This window comes from Sebastes fasciatus, chromosome 24, assembly GCF_043250625.1.
Source record: "Sebastes fasciatus isolate fSebFas1 chromosome 24, fSebFas1.pri, whole genome shotgun sequence".
Classification (NCBI taxonomy): Eukaryota; Metazoa; Chordata; class Actinopteri; order Perciformes; family Sebastidae; genus Sebastes; species Sebastes fasciatus.
This window is the reverse complement of record NC_133818.1, coordinates 4,844,319-4,863,960: the sequence shown is the minus strand read 5'-3', so window position 1 is coordinate 4,863,960 and position 19,642 is coordinate 4,844,319. Positions and strand designations below refer to the sequence as shown.

Below are 19,642 nucleotides of genomic sequence, written 5' to 3'. Positions count from 1 at the left end.
ACTCTTATCAACATGGGAGTGGACAAATATGCTGCTTTATGCAAATGTACTGTATATACTTATTATTGGAAATCAATTAACAACACAAAACAATGACAAATGTTGTCCAGAAACCCTCAAATGTACGGCATTTAGCATAAAAAATATGCTCAAATCAGAACATGGCAAACTGCAGCCCCACAGGCAACAACAGCTGTCAGTGTGTCAGTGTGCTGACTGGACTATGACATGCCCCAAACTGCATGTGATTATCATAAAGTGGGCATGTCTAAATAAAGGGTTACATGTGTTTACTTATTGATCTCTTCAACTGCTTTAACAGTAAAGTTCAAGTGTTGCTGTGTGTTTATTCCCGTCATTCTGAGCTCTGATATGAGCCTATTGTTTGCGTCGTTAATGGTTACCGTGCCTCCTGTCCTTTTGGGTTGCAGTCTAGCTCGTCGAGCAGGAAAAGCCACAGTAGCGGTGTGGTCTGACTCGAGTCGACGCAAACCTACAAAAAGGTTCAGCTGTGGCTGCTCTCTGATTTGTGTCGCTGAAGCACACCTGTTGGGTGAAGCTGGGCTGTGTTTTGTCCTTGTCTTTTCTGAGGAACGTGAATCAGATTTATGTCGGTGATTAAAAGAAGAGCTTTCAGGAGTTCGTTTTCTCGTCACAGTGTCTGTAGCTACGCACAAGCCTTGAAACCTGTCAGTTAATAACCTCGGTGGGGTGTTTAAAGTGACTGAAGAGCCTGTTAGAACCTCTAAACTAAGAGAACCGTGTGAAGGAATGACTTTAGTGTTCCTGTCCCGCAGCGCCACTCCTGGAATAAACAGGTCCTTTAAGTTATTTTCAGGTCGTTTGGCACAGCCACTGGAAAGGCAAGAGGCCGCCTGAGGGGATGTCTTCCTGTCACTAGTTCTCCAAGTCAAGGGGTTATAAATGACAAATCCATCCACGGGGCAGGAGTTGGACTTCCGCAGGATCCCGTCCGCACAGTCGGTGTGGAACTGAAGCGTGTGAGGAGAGAGGAGGGGACTCGGTAAAGTTTTTTGCATTGCATTTGTTTAAATCATTATGATTTTATATGTTATAGTCTCAGCAGATTGGGTTCTGATATGCTTTAAGTAACTTGATTGTGTTGTGTTAGAAATACCAGTTATATTTGAATTTTCTCTGATTTAGTGTTGCCCCCTCTTTCTTTTGGTATACTAAAGTGCAATCTGTGATAAACACAATTTGGAGCTCTTAATGATGTGATTTTATCACATTTATACTGACATTAAAGGGATAATCAGTGTAATACCTACAGTGGATGGCGGTCGGCACGCCCCCAGTTTAGAATATTTACACCACTTTGCTTTGCTGTCAGACAGCCCTTTCCAACAGGGAAGTGAAGCCGTTATCTATGCTCTCTTCAAAGCCACCAGACTCCATTCACAAAAACGGTAATTCTACCTCACAGAACACAAGAGATGCTGGTCCATCGCTGTCTCTATCGGTTAGTTTGGTGTGTTATTGTGGGACTTTGTTTAGTTCGGATTGACCAAAGTCACACAATAACACAAAAACTAACCGATCGAGGCAGCGGTAGACCAGAAACTCTTGTGTTCTTTGAGGTAAAATTACTGTTTTCAGGAGTCTGGTGGCTTTGAGGGGGCATAGATAACAGCTTTAGTTCCCTGTCGGAAGGGCTAATATAGCATTTTGCTGCTGCCTCCGTCCACAGCAGTACATTGCTCCCGTGCTGGCACTCCTGAATGTTTCTCCAAACTCCATCTACTGTAGGTAATACACTGACTATGGAGAAGTACCTCCTACAACCCCACTTCAAAAATCTATCCCTAAGACAAAGTAAGCACACAGTGAAAAGTTTTACCTTGTGATGGCAGGGCAGAGTCCGGACACGTTGGCCAAGGCTGAAATCCAGCAGACAGATCCGACACTGCTGTCCCACATCCAGGAGCCGAGACCCCGATCTCACCTTAACCGTAGGTAGACACCCCAACACATTCTCAGGTAGAGGGTCTGCAGCTACACGGATGATGCTGCGGAGCGAGATGGGAAAGAGTGAGCAAACATTTGCATATTGTTAGTAAGTAGCAATAGAAATGTTTTGTACATTTCACAACAGCACCATTTTGCTACCCCCCTCAGGAATCCATCAGTGTTTAGAGTGAATCTGTCCATCTTCATCAACCAAAGGTAAAATACATTTTCTGGATGTATTCAATAGCTCACCTGTCATCTGCTGGCTGACCGGTTGCTCCCCTTGGTTCATCACTGAGGTCATCGGCCACAAGATGCCACTTTTCTCTCCTTTTCTGTTAGAAGTTTAGTCAGAGTTTTTACTTCCTTCAGGTGGGTATTTATAGTTTATAAAATTTCTTAGAAATAAGTCATTCAGCATGAAAAAACATTAAAAAACAACTAATCGACTAAAGAAATCTTAGTTGACTAAGACCAAAACGACAGGTTGGTCAATAATAAGGGGGCAGCCCAAATTAAAACTGCTCACAACCAACAGAAATATGACAATTCACTTGACAAGGTTTCATTAGGTATTTACAGTATATTACTGCAATGTGAGGCTTTAAGACCATTGGAAAGATTAGTGTTATCTGTATCATTCTTTTTTGATCAAGTTTTTTGTAATACTTGAAGCCTGAGGTGGGAGATGATGCAGTGCAAGTATTATTGCAAAGCTGAATCAAAATATCTTACTGTTCGTGAAGCGAATGGATGGTGTGGGTGGCAGCCCTTGTTTGAGCAGCCCTCGCATAGATAGAAGTAACTGCAGACTGTGCATCTGAAAAGACAACAGGGATTAAAGAAGACATGGGAGCACAGTATGACTGAAAAATGTACTGAATTATTCAGCACCACATAATAAAATAGATATAACTCTGATTGAAATTGTACAATGTAGACGAACAGACTGCTTCTTGCTTACTTGAAACATCTGCCGGTGACAGGGCAGACGCGGCAGATGTGACAGAGAACTCCCAGGTGTCTGTCTGGCTTCTCTCTCTCAGCGGCCGTGAAGAGCTTTGCTGCATTTTTCACCTGCTCCTGGAGTAACTTCAAAGAGCTGAAGTCCTCCCGGCACAGAGGGCACTTCACCGTTTCTTCCTGGTCTGACTGTTTCTGGTGATCCGCCCACACCTTCATGCAAGAGATGTGGACATTATTGCCACAACCGAACCTGGCAGAGACAAGGACGGCACGTGAGAGTGCAGAAAATCTGTCTGCACAATGCTGCATTTTCCACATCATTTCTTTGTGTTTGAATTAAATGTCCTTTCCTGTGAATATCAGCAGATTTTAATCTAATTTTACAACATCCGAAAATCTGTGCTGGTGGTTTCCGCTAAGCATGCTGTATGTCAACAGCTGTAAGTGCTGTATTGGGACTGATAATGATTTATGGGGTCATGTTCTGGCCAGTAGTGCAACAAAAGTTGACTACAACTTCTTACATCATCCTGGAACATGACTATGCTGAAACAATAACAGTGTGAAGCCAAAGCCGCCTACACACCTGCAGTAAGATACAGGCAGATTTTTCTCCAGCAGCTCTTCTTGACAGATAGGACACACATCCTGGGCTTGGATCGTTTTCCGGCAGACACTTCCAGCCTCCTGGCCGGTGACGGGTTGGCTCGGGGTCCCAGAAGCAGCAGGGGGATCCTTTTCCGTCCGGTGGTCTTTGGTTTTGTGTAAACCGTGGAGCACCTCCAAGATCTGTCTCTCCACAAGTCCATGCTGAAATGAATCTAGAGCAGAGTTATTTTTAACACCGTATGTCAACAGCAGCACATGTACAGGTCAGTTCCTTCAAACCGCCTGCAAACAGCAAATGTTTTAAACATGAAATAAGCGCACAGCATAAAATAGTTTTAATTGAATTCTCGTCTATTAAATCAGCATTGTGATATCCATATAAGTCAGGTTTAGAAGGAATTGTTAAATGTTAGGTGTCCTTTCATTTTTTTCAATAATTTTGTGTGTCACAAACCAAATAAAACTTTTTTAACAAAGTAACTGACTTGAAAGGTACAGTACGCAATCAGTGTACAAAAATAATAATCAAAACAACTTACATTCATGTTCTGTGGGTAGTCTGAATTTCCGCAGTAAAACCCTGTAATGATAAAGATTAGATTCATTACAGTTACTAGTACACATATGATGAAAAATGAATATCACTGATACATACACACAAATTCAGTCATTAGTAGGTCTGTGGATATCGTTAGATTTTTTTTAAATGATTATGTTTTACAAAAATTTGCAAAAAATTAAAAGAAAATCCATGGTTTTCAATAATAAATACTGTAGTACACCCCAATATGTTGAATTTCTGAACTTAATTTTCACATCAACTACAACAAAGTTCAAGGATAAGTTTTCTTCTTTAACTGTTTTACATGCAACCCAGTCTTTAGGTTAAATAAAATGCCAGTGTTCACCTCACAATGCTGCTTATACATAGAAAATAAAAGGGACCTTGTGAAATATTATTGGCTAAAACCAACTGTTGTGTTATCTTCTTGTGTGTGTTATTGTTACCAGCAGATGTGTTTGCATGGCTCCTGCTCCCTGGTGAACACAGGGCAAGTGCACGTATGTGGGTCACCCAAGCACACCTAAACAACACAAACAAAAGTGGAGCAAGGATACAAAACATGGCTTGTGGAGTTTGAGCAATAAGCATCCTGATTCACAGAGTGATTCACCTTAAAGTTCCTGGCCCCTCCCTCCTCTCTGAGCAGAAATCCCGTTGGGCCGAAGGATTTCAGGAGAAATATAGTTGTGTTGAGGGCTTGGTGTTGGTGGGAACTCACTGCATCGCTGACTGTGTTCCTCCAGGAAGTTCTCCTGAACATCCTGCCACTGTGGAATAAAGATATGCATGAATCATAATGTAGAGAGAGAGAGAGAGAGAGATAAATAGATACTTTATTGATCCAAGGGACATTTAGGCATCCAGTTAAAGTTTAAAAAGAGAGATCAGTTATGTTGTCAAGATTAGGTGATTTTCATTAGGTTTTAATTATATTTTAGTGTTGTTTTGTAGTGTTTTCTTGTTGAGTTGTGTGTATTTGTATGAAGGCCTATAGGGATGGCTGTTGCAAGTTTGCTTATGCTATAAACACAGTGTACTGTGCATAAGTCCATGATATATATTTGTATCTATAAAAAGACATGACATAACTATTATATTTTAATAATATTTACCCTTTCAAAACATATAAAACCTCCAGTCTCTGTTACCATTGTAAACCAAGAATGATTGCTTACCATACAGTGTACATATTTACTGACTTTAAACAGTATATTGTTTCAAGGGACATTTAGGCATCCAGTAGCTTATAGGACCCAAACAAAACACCAATACACACAGGAATAAAGACTACAAACATAAGAATAAACACACAACAGTGAAGTGATAGCCACCAGAACTACTACAGAGAGCTGTCAATAGTATAGAGTATGCAAATCTACCCTGCAGTAATGGAAATAGGAAAAGACCTATTTTAAAACAAATTCTCAGGTCCATTCTTACCCAACCCGTCAGTCTCTAGATCTTCATCCACCTAAATTCCTCACTAGTAGAGGTCAATTTTCGATAAGATTTAGGGGAAGCAAATTATGGAGTAGCTTTTCACATCTATCAAAAACCTGTTCATCTGTCAAATGTTTCAAAAGTCGCTTAAAGGGTCATTTAATTGCTGTTTTGTAATTGCTTTTCCCCATGTTGTCCATGTATCTGTTTTTATGTTTTTTCTTTTTTCCCACTCACAATGTTGTTGATTGCCCAGAAGTCTTTATAGATATTTAAATCAATATCCTCCTCAAAAACACTAACCATACACTTCCACGCAACACACACATTTGTCTTTTGATATATTTACTGTATTGTTATTGTTGTTATTATATATATATCTTGTCCTAATTGTTTGTTATCACTACTATATAGTCATATTATTTCTTTATATTAATCTTGTCTCTAGGTGGAGGCTTCAGATAAGCCCAGTGGGTTTTTTGCCTCTTCCTGCACTTTATATTATTCATTTATTTTGTATTTGTTATGTTGTATAGTCTTAAATTGTGCAAAATAAATAAACAAAACAAAATATTGTTGATATACATCTTAAAATATCTGTTTCAAGAGTCTGTTTCTCTTTATTTTCACCCCTACATTACAATTATAAAGTCATACTATCGTGTACTGTACGTGCAGAGCTACACTTGTACTTTGCCACTTAGCTTTTAGCAGAAACCAGGAAAACACATTTAGCTTTGTAGCTAACAGATACACACTGTTTGGGCAGGTAACTCTATCTTGTTAGTCAAGACTGGTGTGATATGATCATTTAATACTGAATATTATTGTAGCCTCCCTGCCTGGAAGTTGCTCAGACCTCCTTATTGTTTTACTGTTTTCACAGAAAAGGCTAACTTGAGTAGCTACCTGCTTGCTAGCAAACACTAATTAGACTAATTACAGACACCTTTGCACTACTTCCGGTTGCTGCAGCGCGTTTATTTATTTATTTATTTTTGAGGAAAGCTAATAAAGTTACCTCCGGAGGTTTACACATCTCAAAAAGTAGCTTTAATGTCAATAAATGCCTAAAACCCAGGCGGAACTTACCTTACTGAAGTTACTCTGCAGAGCCAGGTACCAAGAAGAACGCTGTGGCCATGGTAACCTGGCTGCTATTGCCATGGAGCTTTAGGACCAGCAGAGGGCGCCGTTGCTAAGCAATAGAAACCCTCTTGCTGATTGGTCAGTTTTCTGCTTCCAGATTCACAGCAGTTATGTAGTGAAAATGATAATTTGTATATAACATATTGGGTATTTCTAATACATTTAACAGCCATACTGTAATCCTTTAGATCTGGGACTCTTTCTGGGAACTTGTTGACCTAATTTTATTTTTTTTATATAAGGGAGACCTGGCCAAGACGGTCAGCAGCAAGAACACAAAGTTGCAGACACAAATAGAGATAAAATACATTCACAAACACTAAAAGCACTACAATTTGCATTAAAAGAGAACTATCTAAAGACAAATGGGGGGACAAAAATGAACTTTTGTGGGAGTCAGCTGGACAACAAGGGAAGCTAAAAACATTGGCATGCCATCGAGTCTGCTTCTTAAAGCCTTCATTTTAGATTTAAAAATATTTAATGAGACCAGCTCCTTGATTTTTAGGTCATTTTGGAGCAAATTCCAGGCTGAGGGTGCAGAATATGCAAAAGCCCTTTCCCCAATTTTTGTCCGAGCTTTTGGGAAAGAAAACACAAGAAGGTCCTGTGAACGCAGTGAATACTGTCCACAATTTTTTTTGCGTAATAAAAACACTTAAGTATTGTGGGAGCAGACCCAGAATCACCTTATATATAAGGATGTACCAATGGGAGAGCCTATGGGTTGCCAGTGCAGGCCATCCCACCCGAGAGTACAACTCACAGTCAGAGCTTTACAATTTGTGATGAACCTTAAGGATGATTATTAATAGTCTTTTTTTCTGCCCTGGGAATCATGAATATTCCCCATTTGTAATAGTATTTATGACTATAACAGCCATAGATACAAAAAATAATCACAAAAAAAACAAGCAAGACAGGTTGCGCTCTATGCAATACAGTAAATTCATCATGATTTACAGACTCTAAAGATCAACAGCCAGGACATTAAAGTACATCATATATCATATATCATACATAATATAAATGATACAGTGTAATGGTGATCAATTACATCAACACTTATGTAATTCCCATTACACTGAAGGGATGTTCCTCTATCTGCCCCCACAAAAGGAAAGCATGTGATGTCATCCACAGCCCCAGTCAGTTCTTATCAGGACAGCTCAGTGTCGCCTCTGACTCTGCTGCGAAACACACACGCTGAAGGACTACTCTTGAGGAAGAGACATAAACTCTCAGACTGAAGGATTACTCTTCAAGAAGTCACACTGTGTTTTTTATTATTATTCTGCTTCGGCAAAGGTAAGTTTCTTTAATAGTTGCAGTTTTTCAGCATGTAGACTTTGATTGCTGTTCAGGAACTGTGGTTACGGTGCTGAAAACAGGTCACATTTTTGAACATTGAACTGTGAAATGTGAAAAGAATATAAGTTACTGGGCATATGGAAATACCTCTTAACTTTGCTCTTGGCAAAAAAAGTTTATGTACTCTATATTAGAGTATTAAACAGAGAACAAATTCATGTATACCACAAAACATATGATTAGAGAAAAATATCTAGTGTGTAGCAGAAGAGTCAACCCTTCTTTTATTCAAACACAATATATTAAGGTTATATAAGGTGGTGTAGTGTTATTTCCTAGATATAATAAAGGGTATTTCACATGGATCAGTGTGTCAATCCTCGTGTTCTGGTACAGATGGCCCACAAAATAAACTTCACTTTGAGTTATTAAGTGTCTTTGCAGTCCATTAGAGGGATATACTGTGCGTCTCTGGGTGTGTTCAAGATAATAGTCTTACAAACTGACAACGATTTCTTGAATTAGCAGTGGTCTGGGTCACAGTATTATGAACTGTTATTTATTCCAAATGAGGATTTGGGAAAAGTGCCTCAAAGTCTCGCTGACTGAGAGGACAAAGTTGGAAAGATGTTCTTTTGTGAAGGACAGAAGGTGATTTTCAATCAATTGTTAGATTAAAAAAAAATTATAATGAGATGGAGACTATGTATAAGTCCATGATACATACTTATATCTATAAAAAGACATGAAATAACAATTATATTTTAATAATATTTACCCTTTCAAAACATATAAAACCTCCAGTCTCTGTTACCATTGTAAACCAAGAATGATTGCTTACCATACAGTGTACATATTGACTCACTTTATACAGTATATTGCTATTTTTTGTATTGTCCAAGTACAATAAATCCAAAGCAACACAGATCATCGCATGATAATTGCACTTTTAAATAACAGGGGGTTTAGCTCATCATGAATCACAATTTATTCCCAAAATAAAACTATCGATCATGATTTTATAATCTGTGCAGCAACAGCATCAGATAAAGAGCGACTTAAATATATAAAGGGCTTTTTTCTTTGACTAGAAAATAGTCAAATTAAAACTGTATCATGGACAGATGCTGAAGCCAACACAACTGTTTCTGCTTTTACTGTTTATACGACCATTAGAACTGTCATCATTTCCACTGCTGTCACTGTAACTCTCACAGTAGTTGCTTAACATTTGGATCAGCATATGAATCATCTAGCTGATGAAAACATCTGTATAGTGAGTTTGCAGCACATGCTCTTACTTCATTTGCCTCATTGATGTCTTTTGGCTAAAGTTAAACTTGCTCAACATGCATAATAAGCATGTAGGAAGGAAGTGGTGGGGAGCAGAGGAAGCAAAAGATCAAATCTGTGAACCTAACGTCCAAAACGGGGAGTCCTGCCTAAAAACATGGGTTTGGAGGCATAGCTGTACGGTCCGTTTTGTTTACATGGCTTTTGATCAGGGCAAAGGTCACATTGTTTAAAATAAAGGCAGCATTTTAAGGGTCTATTGTCTATTTCCTTTCCTTAGTTACAAACTATTTTCCCCGTTCCTCAGAATACCCACAGCGATGGATCTAAACTGCTTCATGTATCTGCTGGTCCTGTGCATCCTCAATAAGGTAAAGCTGTTGGTTCTGATATGCTGTTTTAGCTGAATATGTCACCTGCTTGTCTTGTATGTTTTTGCAGCTTCACCGTTGCTCTTCAGATCATCCATTAAGTTTTGATGCAAGTTGTATTAGTTATTCTATTTCATTATAGATTATTTTTTCTGTGTATAATCTCCTGTTTTTAGAATATTTATAACCATAACTAAAGTTATTTGCTTCTCTATAGCATCACTGAGTCCCTAACTGTTGATCAAAACTCTTTATTTGATTGGATGAATCCTCTAATCATCCTGATGCAGTCTTTAAAGGGGCACTCTAGTGATTTAGTATTGCACTTCCATAAAGTTGAGAAATTTGTGAGAGACAGATTAAAAGAAGAATGGACAAAATCAAAGCATCAGAGGCTGAGATGTAGTAATCTTTAGGTCCTGATATGGGTCAAACTTGATCCTACACTTCCCATGATGCAACTTGAGAGTGATTTTAGCTCCCCTAGAGCCCCAGAAGGCATTATACTACCACTTGTGACTTTGTTGTTTCATTTAATTTTGTATAATGGTGTATCTGTGTGTGTTGGCATGCTGATGAATTTCAATAATCTCTCTAAAGCTGCTTGTGGTGGCGAGCTCTGAAGATGACATCCAGGAGCATCTGAACCATCGGGGTGAACATCCGTCGACGCGGAACCAAATCGCCACAGCCCAGTACGAATGTTTCCAGAGGATGGGGAAAGAATCGCAGCGCAAAACGAAAACAATAGGTGAGAGGATCGTCTCAAAAAGCCTGTGATGGTTCCTCATGTTACTGCTTTCCATATTAAGTCACTGTAACATATCACTTTGTTGTCTGCAGGGCCAGTGTGCAACACAACGTGGGATGGGTGGCTGTGCTGGGATGAAACTGAACCCGGACCAACGGAGCAGGGCTGTCCGGACTACTTTAAAAACTTTGATCCTCAGGGTGAATTTCTTTACTTACTTTATTAACCTTTAATATTTTAGTGTAATGTTGAGTCAAGACTGTCAAATTGGACATTTACCAACTTGGAGCGTAAAAAGACCCCTATAAATCTGCAGCAATTACTTTTTAAAAGTGCAGTTTCCCTGATTTTAAAGCGTAATTTCTAGTCTTTAGATGATGAAGGCTCTTCGGCTATAGCTTTCTGATTATGAAAGTTAGATGTGAAGACCTCTGTTATGTCTGTACGTAAGCTAAGCATAAAAACTAGAAGCAGGGGAAACAGCCCAAGTTTACATCACCTCTAATTAGCTCATGCTGTATTTCATCCGTACACAAACAGAAATGTAAAATTGTGCAAATTTGTCAACAGCGATGGCTTCCAAAGTGTGCGCAGAGACAGGCGAGTGGGGGCGTCACCCCGAGAGCAACAGGACGTGGACAAACTTCACAAACTGCCTAGCCAACACGACACATCATAGGACAGTAAGGAGGAATAAAGACGACAAAAATACACAAAGCAGCTTTTACTGTGAAGTTGTATTCATTTAGTTTTCTTGCAGGCGGCGATGACTCACTTCTACTTGGTGATGATTGGTCACGGCCTGTCGCTGGTGTCATTGATCATATCATTAGGAATATTCTTCCATTTTAAGTGAGTGTGGAACAGCTTTCTTTATGTCCTAGACATCTACATGACTTTTGATGAATCATTTATTAACTTTAGCCGATGAAATGTGTCCTCAGGAGTCTGAGCTGCCAGAGGATAACGCTCCACAAAAACCTCTTCCTCTCGTTCGTGCTCAACTCCATCATCACCGTTGTCTGGCTCACAACAGTGGTGAAGAAACAGGGACACACGTACAACGATTCTGTGAGTGATTTCACTTCCTACGCTAAACCACGTATCGTTTGGCATTTTTACAGTCAGTAAAAACATGTTGCTTTTCCCTTCCAGGCGACCTGCAAACTGCTCATGTTCATCCACCTGTATCTGCTGAGCTGCAACTACTTCTGGATGCTCTGTGAAGGAATCTACCTGCACACTCTCATTGTTGTGGCGGTGTTTGCAGAAAAACAGCATCTCATGTGGTATTATCTGCTGGGCTGGGGTAAGTAAGGACTTAGATTGAAATATTTCATCATGCACATTTCCCTCTCTTACACTCAAATGTCTTGAAATTTGCAGGTTTTCCACTCGTGCCGGCGGTGATCCATTCAATAGCACGCCACTGCTACTACAACGACAAGTGAGTCTTCTTGATCTAAAGATATCCTTGTACCTAAATCATGTGTTTCCATACTGTATGATATGATGATGTGATCCATGCATTCACAGATGTTGGGTCAGCTCAGATACTTCCTTGCTGTACATCATCCACGGTCCAATCTGCGCCGCATTGGTGGTAAGCACAGTGGGAAATCCAGATTTACTTACTTATCAGACATTTACTTTCCTGGTGATGCTCTGCAAGGGCTGTTATGAAGCCTTCTTCCCTTTTTTCATTTGTGCATCTAATGTCTTCCAGGTGAATCTTTTCTTCCTGCTGAACATCGTCCGGGTCCTCATAACCAAGCTGAGGGTGACGCACCAGGCCGAGTCCAGCCTCTACATGAGGGCCGTGAGGGCCACCCTCATCCTCATCCCTCTGCTCGGCATCCAGTTCGTCCTGCTCCCCTACAAGCCCCAGGACCACTGGGTCTTTGAGATCTACCTGTACGTCATGGAAATCCTCATGCACTACCAGGTCAGTGCATACGCATGACGAGAACTTTTTAAGCTTTTACCCAATAAAAATGCCCTATAAAATCTCTGCTTTAGGCGCAGACTTGTTGCATAACTGTCCGATGCCAAAATCCTCGATAAATTTGTGGTTTAAAATTACAAATATTTCTAGAATAAGAGCATGAACATGTGGCACTGTGAGCAGCTGTTAGAGCTTAAGGGATTTCCCATGTGAAACTTTTCTTGTTTCTCATGCAGGGTCTCTTGGTTTCTACAATATTCTGCTTCTTCAACGGGGAGGTGAGTTATGAGCACTAACAACACCTCATACTTCATGCTTAGATTTTGAATTTGCAACCCATTTAATTCTCACTATATGATGCAAAAATAGTCAGAAAAAAAATACAGACTACATGACCTCAGTGACCCTATGGGCCTGGATGGACAGCCTTAAACATGGATATGAATGCACTTAAAATGCTTTAAAGACATCGTCTGGTTGCAGTTTCCCCAAAGATAAGATGAAATGTGAATGGTGCAATCGTTGCCATCCTCTTTACATCCTCGTTGTGTCTTCTCTTGCAGGTCCAGAGCGTCTTGCGGAGAAACTGGAACCAGCAGCGGATGCAGTTTGCCGGCACATTCGCCAACGCCGACTTCTTCCGCTCGGCCTCCTACGTGGCGTCGTCGCTCACAGAGGTCCACCGCTGCTACAGCATCGAAAGCCACACTGAGCACATGAACGGCAAGAGCTACTCAGACATATTCAGATCGGACAGCCCTTTCGTGTGAAGGCTCGCCGTTTCTTTGACTTCTCCCAAGATGTTACGAAGATGGACGTCTCCGTGGAGTTTTACTACTGTTCATGGCTGTTCACTTCCATCTTCCAGCCTCAAAAACTCACATATTTCTTATATTTTTTCACACAAATATTACCAAAACAGAAGGAGCTTGAGACCAAAGACACTGTTTCTTCATAATTTTTTCCATCCCATGAAGATTTAAAGGGGCTGTTGCCGGATTAAGGAAGACCTTAATGCTTTTTTGCATCGTGTGGAATAAACTTGAAGAGCCCTCGGCAAACAAGAAGCTGTTCTGTTGAGTTGATCTTGCAAAGAGAGAGTTTTCTTCTGGGCATTTTGAGGATACATTGCACGAAAACACTGTTGAACCACGTCTCGAAATCTGAGAAAAGCATTTCAGGTTTTAGTTATAGGCACATAACTACACAGGTAATATGTAAAAAAGTACAAACACACACACAAAAGAACAAATAAACATCTAGCTTGCTTTGCTAAATATCATTCCTGCTTTAACTTTTGAATTACAGGCGTGCAACTCAGACTTTATGGTGAGGAGAGTTTTCTATTTATGTAATATTTCCACAATTAAATAAGCTTACATTGTCTTATCACGTCTGGCTTGGCGATAGCCTACAAGATAAGATAATACTCACTGTTTTTTTTCCTTCATATCTGATTATTCCAAAATGCTGGAGAGATATTGTGAGATAGTCACTGACTGTAAAGTGCATGTGTTTGTACATATGAATATACATATATCAAGGCATAAAATATGAAGCCTTTAGTGTACTTTGCATATCTTTCAAGTCAGCTTGAAACACACATTGTATATTGCTTATGTTAGATTTTAATTAATAGCATAGTCGTTAAATGTTCAAATGTTTTTAGACAAATTCTCTAAAGACTTTCATGTCCAGGAAACAAGTTCAGCAGGAACTGACTCTTGTTTATTCACTGATAAGATAAAGTCTGTCTCCTCCAATTAGAGATAAACGGTAAGAGAAGAGCTGCTGGTTCCAGCCTTCTTAAACAGGAAATACTTTAGCATTATCTCCCAAAATGTTGTCTTTAAATGTGCCGCACTGAACCCTTAGCCTATTTAAAACGTACCTACTAGCCTTCTCTGGATCTTTCAACCATATTTTACTGCCTTCCTCAGCTTCCTATGGTGTTATTATGTGATGTAAAAGTGGTCGTATATAGGAGAAGGGGGATCATAACTTCCGCCTCTGACTAGTTCTAGTCGCTGAAGAAGATGGTCAAAAGTCCTGCAAAAAGCTAGTAAGCGAACCTTGAGTTTTGAATATTTTAACACAGATGTGTCAAGAATGGAACAAAAAACTTGTTGTGTTTTCCCATGTTGATTATATTTTCAGTCTGAATCTCATTTTCATTTCTTTACCATAGTTTTGTCAATAAATGTTTATTTCTACTGAAGTAATAATGCTGTAAATAAAAACTGTTTTAAACCGGGGATCAGAAAACAAAGAGTCACTGTATTTATCTGTCTTATTGTTCCCCTCAAAGAGAAATAAGAAAATATCTAAGTGCATTTTTCTTTCCCACAAATTTAATTAAGGGTGGGATTTCCTTGTCTGACCTTAGAAAACGCTTCCCATTGAAATACATATTGTTTCCAGACAAAGCAGGGCGTGTTGCTGTCTGTTCCTCGTCCAAGAACGTATATATATGTGCCCAGGTGCAATTAGGAAGTACCAAAGGAAAAGTGCATCCTTTGAGTGCATCATTCATCAAATGCAGAACAGAGACGCTGTGAAAGCACTTAACATGCCACTTTTCTTTCATCCGTCTGCAAACACATGATGATCAGAAGCATGTGTGTGTGCAGGACAGTATATTATTGCGAGTGATATTTACGAGCTATTTGCATGCCTTTCAGCGCACGGGGCATCGCAGTAACACTAAACATCTGCCATTTTTACTGCACAACTTGCGTCCTGTAACATCAATGAGAATTAGTATCCTGTGGGGTTTCTGATGGCACAGGTTTCCTTTAAAACGGAGATCAAAAATAATCTCAAGCTGAATCATGTGAGAGTTCTCAGTAAACATAGTTTTGTTGTGTATCACAACACCAGTCTCACCTCCCTTTATTTACCTCCATGGAAATCAGACCAGTGGATGTATTGCAGGCTTCCTGTTTCTAAGAATACATTGCCATTGAACTCTTGATCCGTCGGCTCTTGTGTGCTGGTAGCAAACACTTCCTCAGTCTCATGACTAACACTTGTTTACTGCCTTAACTTCCGCACACTTCCACAAAGCTTAAAGCATTTAGCTGATGTTTTGTATTTCCAACGTGCAGCGTTCTGGGTATTTGTCAGGGACGTTTCCACAGGACGTGACTGAATGGAGACATAATACGCCAGATTGCCTCATGTGCTCTCGCGCATGGTGACGATCCTGCACACGTAGCTGCAGAAATGTTTTAGAAGTTGTGGAAAACAATTACATAAATCTGCTTCATATTGTCGTAGATTTAATTTGGCTGACGCACTAATCTGGAGTAATTTCCCCTGAATGAGGAACAGACTATTATGAACTCACAATGACTCAATATTTCATTGACCTCACTGCATTCCTGAGGACCACAGATTGTCCCAATAGCAGGACCGAATACACTGCTTGAATTTAGCTGGAAGTTATCCATTAAATTCTGGTAGCTACAACAGGAAGAATACCTGAAAATGAACACATCAGTATTAGCAGAGAAATGTGCCAGTGATAAACATCTCCGTCTTTAAAGGGACTCTCTGGATTAAGAGACACATTTTCAAACGCAGCAGACCGAGGTCTCAAACATAGACTGTATATAAGAAGTGGACGTAGTCACCATGATGTCACCCATTAGTTTGTGGACGACCGTTTTGAAGCCTCGAGTTCGGCATTTTGACAACTCCCAGACCGGACAACGCTGTGGTAGCGACCTGTCAATCACAAGGTAGCCCCGCCCTAAAGCATCCCCTGCTTTATGGTCTATCTGACTCTAAATGGGACGATAATTTACTAAATGAACATCATGCTTTATTGAAGAAGAATTGAAACTAGCGATTGAGACCATAAACTCATGTTTACAATGTTTACTGAGGTAATAAATCAAGTGAGAAGTAGGCTCATTTTCTCATAGACTTCTATACAATCAGACTTCTTTTTGCAACCAGAGGAGTCGCCCCCTGCTGGTTGTTAGAAAGAATGCAAGTTTAAGTCACTTTTAATAATCTTTCCTTACTCTCCACCTTTTGCATGTATCAGTAACCTGGAAGTCTACAGAAAAGCCCAAGCATGCTACTTGCTTGCTTTGTCATTCATTCATACCTATATTTCAATGTCACAGAACAACATGCTGGAAAAAAACTGGAGCCCAGATGACATTTTTCCCTCCCCCAAGAAGGAAATTTCCCATTTATCATGAGCGTCAGTGCTTCCTTGGAAAAAGCCTTTGATGCACATGATATGATGCATTTTACCTTTCCAGCAGCAGAGAAAGTGGAATGCTAGGAATGCAGAGAGTAAAAAAAACAAACACCACATAGAGCCAACACCACCATTACTTTCATAACAGAAAATTAAAGCCAGAAGATGTCTTAACATTGTGACATGGTTTGATGTGGAATCTCCACAAACACAACATCTTTTGCATCACAACTTGAAATTGATGAGAACACAAGCTGTAAATAGTGATGAACTTTATCGCTTTCAAAGGAAGAATGACTCAACTTGAAACAATAACCTTCCAGTAACTGCACTTCATTACAACCCCACGCTGTCTGCATACATTTCTGGTGAAAGCAAACTAATTAAACAGCGCTCTGCCAGCACGCACGCACACACACATACCATACACACATCTGGCTCATGGAGTGATCGGACCACTTGTGCATGGGGATGTTTCACTCTTGAGAACAATGGAATGAGTTCTTGGCTGTGCTGGAGGGTGTGGAGGGCGTACAGTACAGGGGTTAGGGTGAGCAATGTGGCCCGGGTGTATGGATGTGACCCGGGTCTGGGTGGGACCGCGGGAAGTCTGCCGCTCGCTGCAGACCGCTGCTTCAGGGTCATAATTTATCTTAGCAGGTCGTCACGGAGTGATGTCAACACTTGGTTGTCTGGTAGCTTCGCGTCTTTGGTGTTTGTGGAGGGACGTCACGATCAAAAGTGTGAATACATCATGTGGAGAGTTCATTTCCAGTGTTCTAGCCAGCAGGGGTGTAGTACTCGCACTACTTTTTCTTTTTTTGTCCTTTGCAGCTGTGGGCCGTCATGGAGTTCATCGTCATCACCTTTCACCCCAGCTGCATCTAAATGGAAAGAAAACTCTATTATATCAGAGATTTAAGTATGTTTAACACTTTCAGCCGGTTACACTGTTATCAGCTCATTAAATGAGCGTTATCAGTGGTTATCAGCTCCATAGATGTGGGTCAGAAGGGGCTTGTTACACCCACTAGTAGGTTTTATCATCCATTCACATGGTAGATCACCAAAAGAAGGAATAAAAGAAGACGACAGTGACCTCTAGCGACCGTAGTAATTATGACAGGAGCAAAAGCGGAAGTCAGGCGCTGTAGTGTAGACTGCCTGTGGACACAAAACACAAGACAGTTTCATGTTCACTTTTTAAATGTAGTTTTTTTAAAACACAAACAACACAATCTTTTCCCCCTAAACTTAACCAAGTGGCTGACGTTGTGTTTTTGTTGCCTAAACCTAAAAAAGTTGTAGTTTTGTTGCCTAAACCTAAACAAAAACATGTTAAAAACGTATTTCATTCAAAGACATTCAAAACATTTCATTCACTTTTACAATGTGTTAGAACGTGTGTTTTTTTTGGTGTTGGGGTTGCACTACATTCCCAGATCTCAGCACTTGTTGAGTACGATGTTATTACTGTAGTTCCGATAGAAACAATGGCAAACTAATGAAAATATGATCCACGTTTTTATAAATATGGAGTCCTTGGCTTGGTGCAATTCAGACAAAATCTGGTGTCTTCGTATGAAAGCTGGACTCTGGTGGGAACCAACGAGTTGGACCGAGACCGCCTGAAAAGGTGGACCAGAACTAAAAGGCCACAATATGAACTACAGGTATGAATGTGACCTTCTGATTGGTGGGAAACAATGATGAAGGTTATTTGCTTTGCAAGCAATTTTGTTTTGATATTAATTTTTCTCGAATCAGAACATCTAAGACATCCCACCCTAACAATGAAAACATCTCAAACAATAAGCGTATTACAGTTTTAAAGAGCCCAGTTCCTATAGAGCCCAGGGCGGCGGGCCAGTATCCACTTGAACGAGGCGCGTCGCTGCCGGCTCTCGTCTTCAGCATCGTCCTGCCAACAGGAACTCCCTCGCTCCTCTCCCAGTTTCCTGCCATTGTTCTCTCCCCCTGCCACCAGGCACACGCTCCTCCCAGGATCTGGTAAAAGGTGGGATGTTAAAGCGGCCCGTTTCCCTTTCGATCAGCTCCAGCCTCCGCCTGTGGAGGAGGGGTGCGTGTCACAGTGTGTGTGTGTGTGTGTGTGAATAGAGAAGCAGCACCCATATGAAGTACAACTGAGTTTTGTCTGTTTGGAATTTTATTTAATTTCACTTTTTGATATCATGTTATCATGTGGGAGGAAACAGCTAAATTTCAGTCTGAAAATCCTACATTGTACAAATTTATTACACGGCTTTGTTGAATACTCGATTCTGATTGGTCAATCACGGCGTTCTACGGTCTGTTATTTCTCTATAACAGACCGTTGCTATGTATAACAGACCATTGCTATGGGCAGAGTTCTGATGTCGGACTCTGGAGGACCATTTTTGGGTCAAATTATTGATTTCTTCAGTAAGTAGCCGTGTAATAAGCGGGATAATGTACAGATAGCGGGTCATTGTTGTGAAATAAACCCCTTCAGGGTGATGCAAGATGCTCCGCTTTGTGTCGGGGTGCCGTAACGCCTTTTCGGGGTTTATTCCACAACAATAACTGGCTCGCTGTAATGTCATCTTATTTTTCTAAGAAGCACTCTGACTAGTAGTAGGAGTGTTAACTGCTTATCATGGTTTCCAGACAGTTACAAGAGAGGAATCTGTGATTGTATCACTTTGATGACGGAGGAAACCCTTATTACTTTCCCTTAATTGTATGCTTTCTTTTCAGCCCCGTGTTTTCATGCCACCGAGTATAATTCAGGCCAATAGTTTGATCCTTTCTCATGATCCTTTCCCAGTGTTCTTTAAGTGCTGTGGAGGAGGCGTCAGTGAGGTGGGGTTGGAGGGTGCACAGGAAGGAAAAGGAGTAGCTGGGAAATCTCATCGAGGCTCCTCGGCGAACAAGAGACACCCCAGTCAGGATCTGGGCGTCGCTGCCAAGTCATCTCAGGGTCGCAGACTCTAGCGGTCTACGTAAGTTTGATGCAAAGTACATCAGGTTTACAGAGAGACTTTAAGGCAAGCAAGCAGCAGGAGATGGAAAG

General features: G+C 40.5%; 2 protein-coding genes across 3 annotated transcripts; one reads left to right on the top strand and one right to left on the bottom strand.

The window, feature by feature from the left end:
• Positions 1-141: 141 nt before the first annotated feature.
• zswim2 (zinc finger, SWIM-type containing 2) lies at positions 142-6,745 on the bottom strand. Its single transcript, XM_074627515.1, has 10 exons — positions 6,644-6,745; positions 4,722-4,878; positions 4,555-4,631; positions 4,086-4,126; positions 3,524-3,758; positions 2,936-3,187; positions 2,707-2,791; positions 2,224-2,306; positions 1,862-2,030; positions 142-992 (listed from the first exon to the last, which is right to left on the bottom strand). The coding sequence occupies exons 2-10, from the start codon at positions 4,869-4,871 to the stop codon at positions 291-293; spliced, it is 1,794 nt and encodes a 597-aa protein (XP_074483616.1). The 5' UTR covers positions 4,872-4,878; positions 6,644-6,745; the 3' UTR covers positions 142-290.
• Positions 6,746-7,865: 1,120 nt separating this feature from the next.
• LOC141762809 (calcitonin gene-related peptide type 1 receptor-like) lies at positions 7,866-14,640 on the top strand. 2 transcript variants are annotated; one of them, XM_074626886.1, is made up of 13 exons: positions 7,866-8,008; positions 9,612-9,675; positions 10,276-10,426; positions 10,519-10,626; positions 10,997-11,109; positions 11,187-11,278; positions 11,371-11,497; positions 11,582-11,735; positions 11,813-11,873; positions 11,963-12,029; positions 12,153-12,371; positions 12,608-12,649; positions 12,935-14,640. In XM_074626886.1, the coding sequence occupies exons 2-13, from the start codon at positions 9,625-9,627 to the stop codon at positions 13,139-13,141; spliced, it is 1,392 nt and encodes a 463-aa protein (XP_074482987.1). In that variant the 5' UTR covers positions 7,866-8,008; positions 9,612-9,624; the 3' UTR covers positions 13,142-14,640. The 2 variants fall into 2 exon arrangements, with proteins under 2 accessions (XP_074482987.1, XP_074482985.1); XM_074626884.1 differs by having other exon boundaries at positions 7,868-8,008; positions 9,585-9,675.
• The last annotated feature ends 5,002 nt before the right edge of the window (positions 14,641-19,642 follow it).

Bases quoted from the DNA above. Each gene is read 5' to 3' on its own strand.
- zswim2 (XM_074627515.1), bottom strand. From the start codon at position 4,871: ATGTTCAGGAGAACTTCCTGGAGGAACACAGTCAGCGATGCAGTGAGT. The intron at 4,632-4,721 runs GTGAATCACTCT...TGTGTTGTTTAG, and splicing joins GAGGGGCCAGGAACTTTAAG to GTGTGCTTGGGTGACCCACA. The intron at 4,127-4,554 runs GTAACAATAACA...TTATCATTACAG, and splicing joins CCATGCAAACACATCTGCTG to GGTTTTACTGCGGAAATTCA.
- LOC141762809 (XM_074626886.1), top strand. From the start codon at position 9,625: ATGGATCTAAACTGCTTCATGTATCTGCTGGTCCTGTGCATCCTCAAT. The intron at 11,498-11,581 runs GTGAGTGATTTC...TTTCCCTTCCAG, and splicing joins GACACACGTACAACGATTCT to GCGACCTGCAAACTGCTCAT. The intron at 12,372-12,607 runs GTCAGTGCATAC...TTTCTCATGCAG, and splicing joins AAATCCTCATGCACTACCAG to GGTCTCTTGGTTTCTACAAT.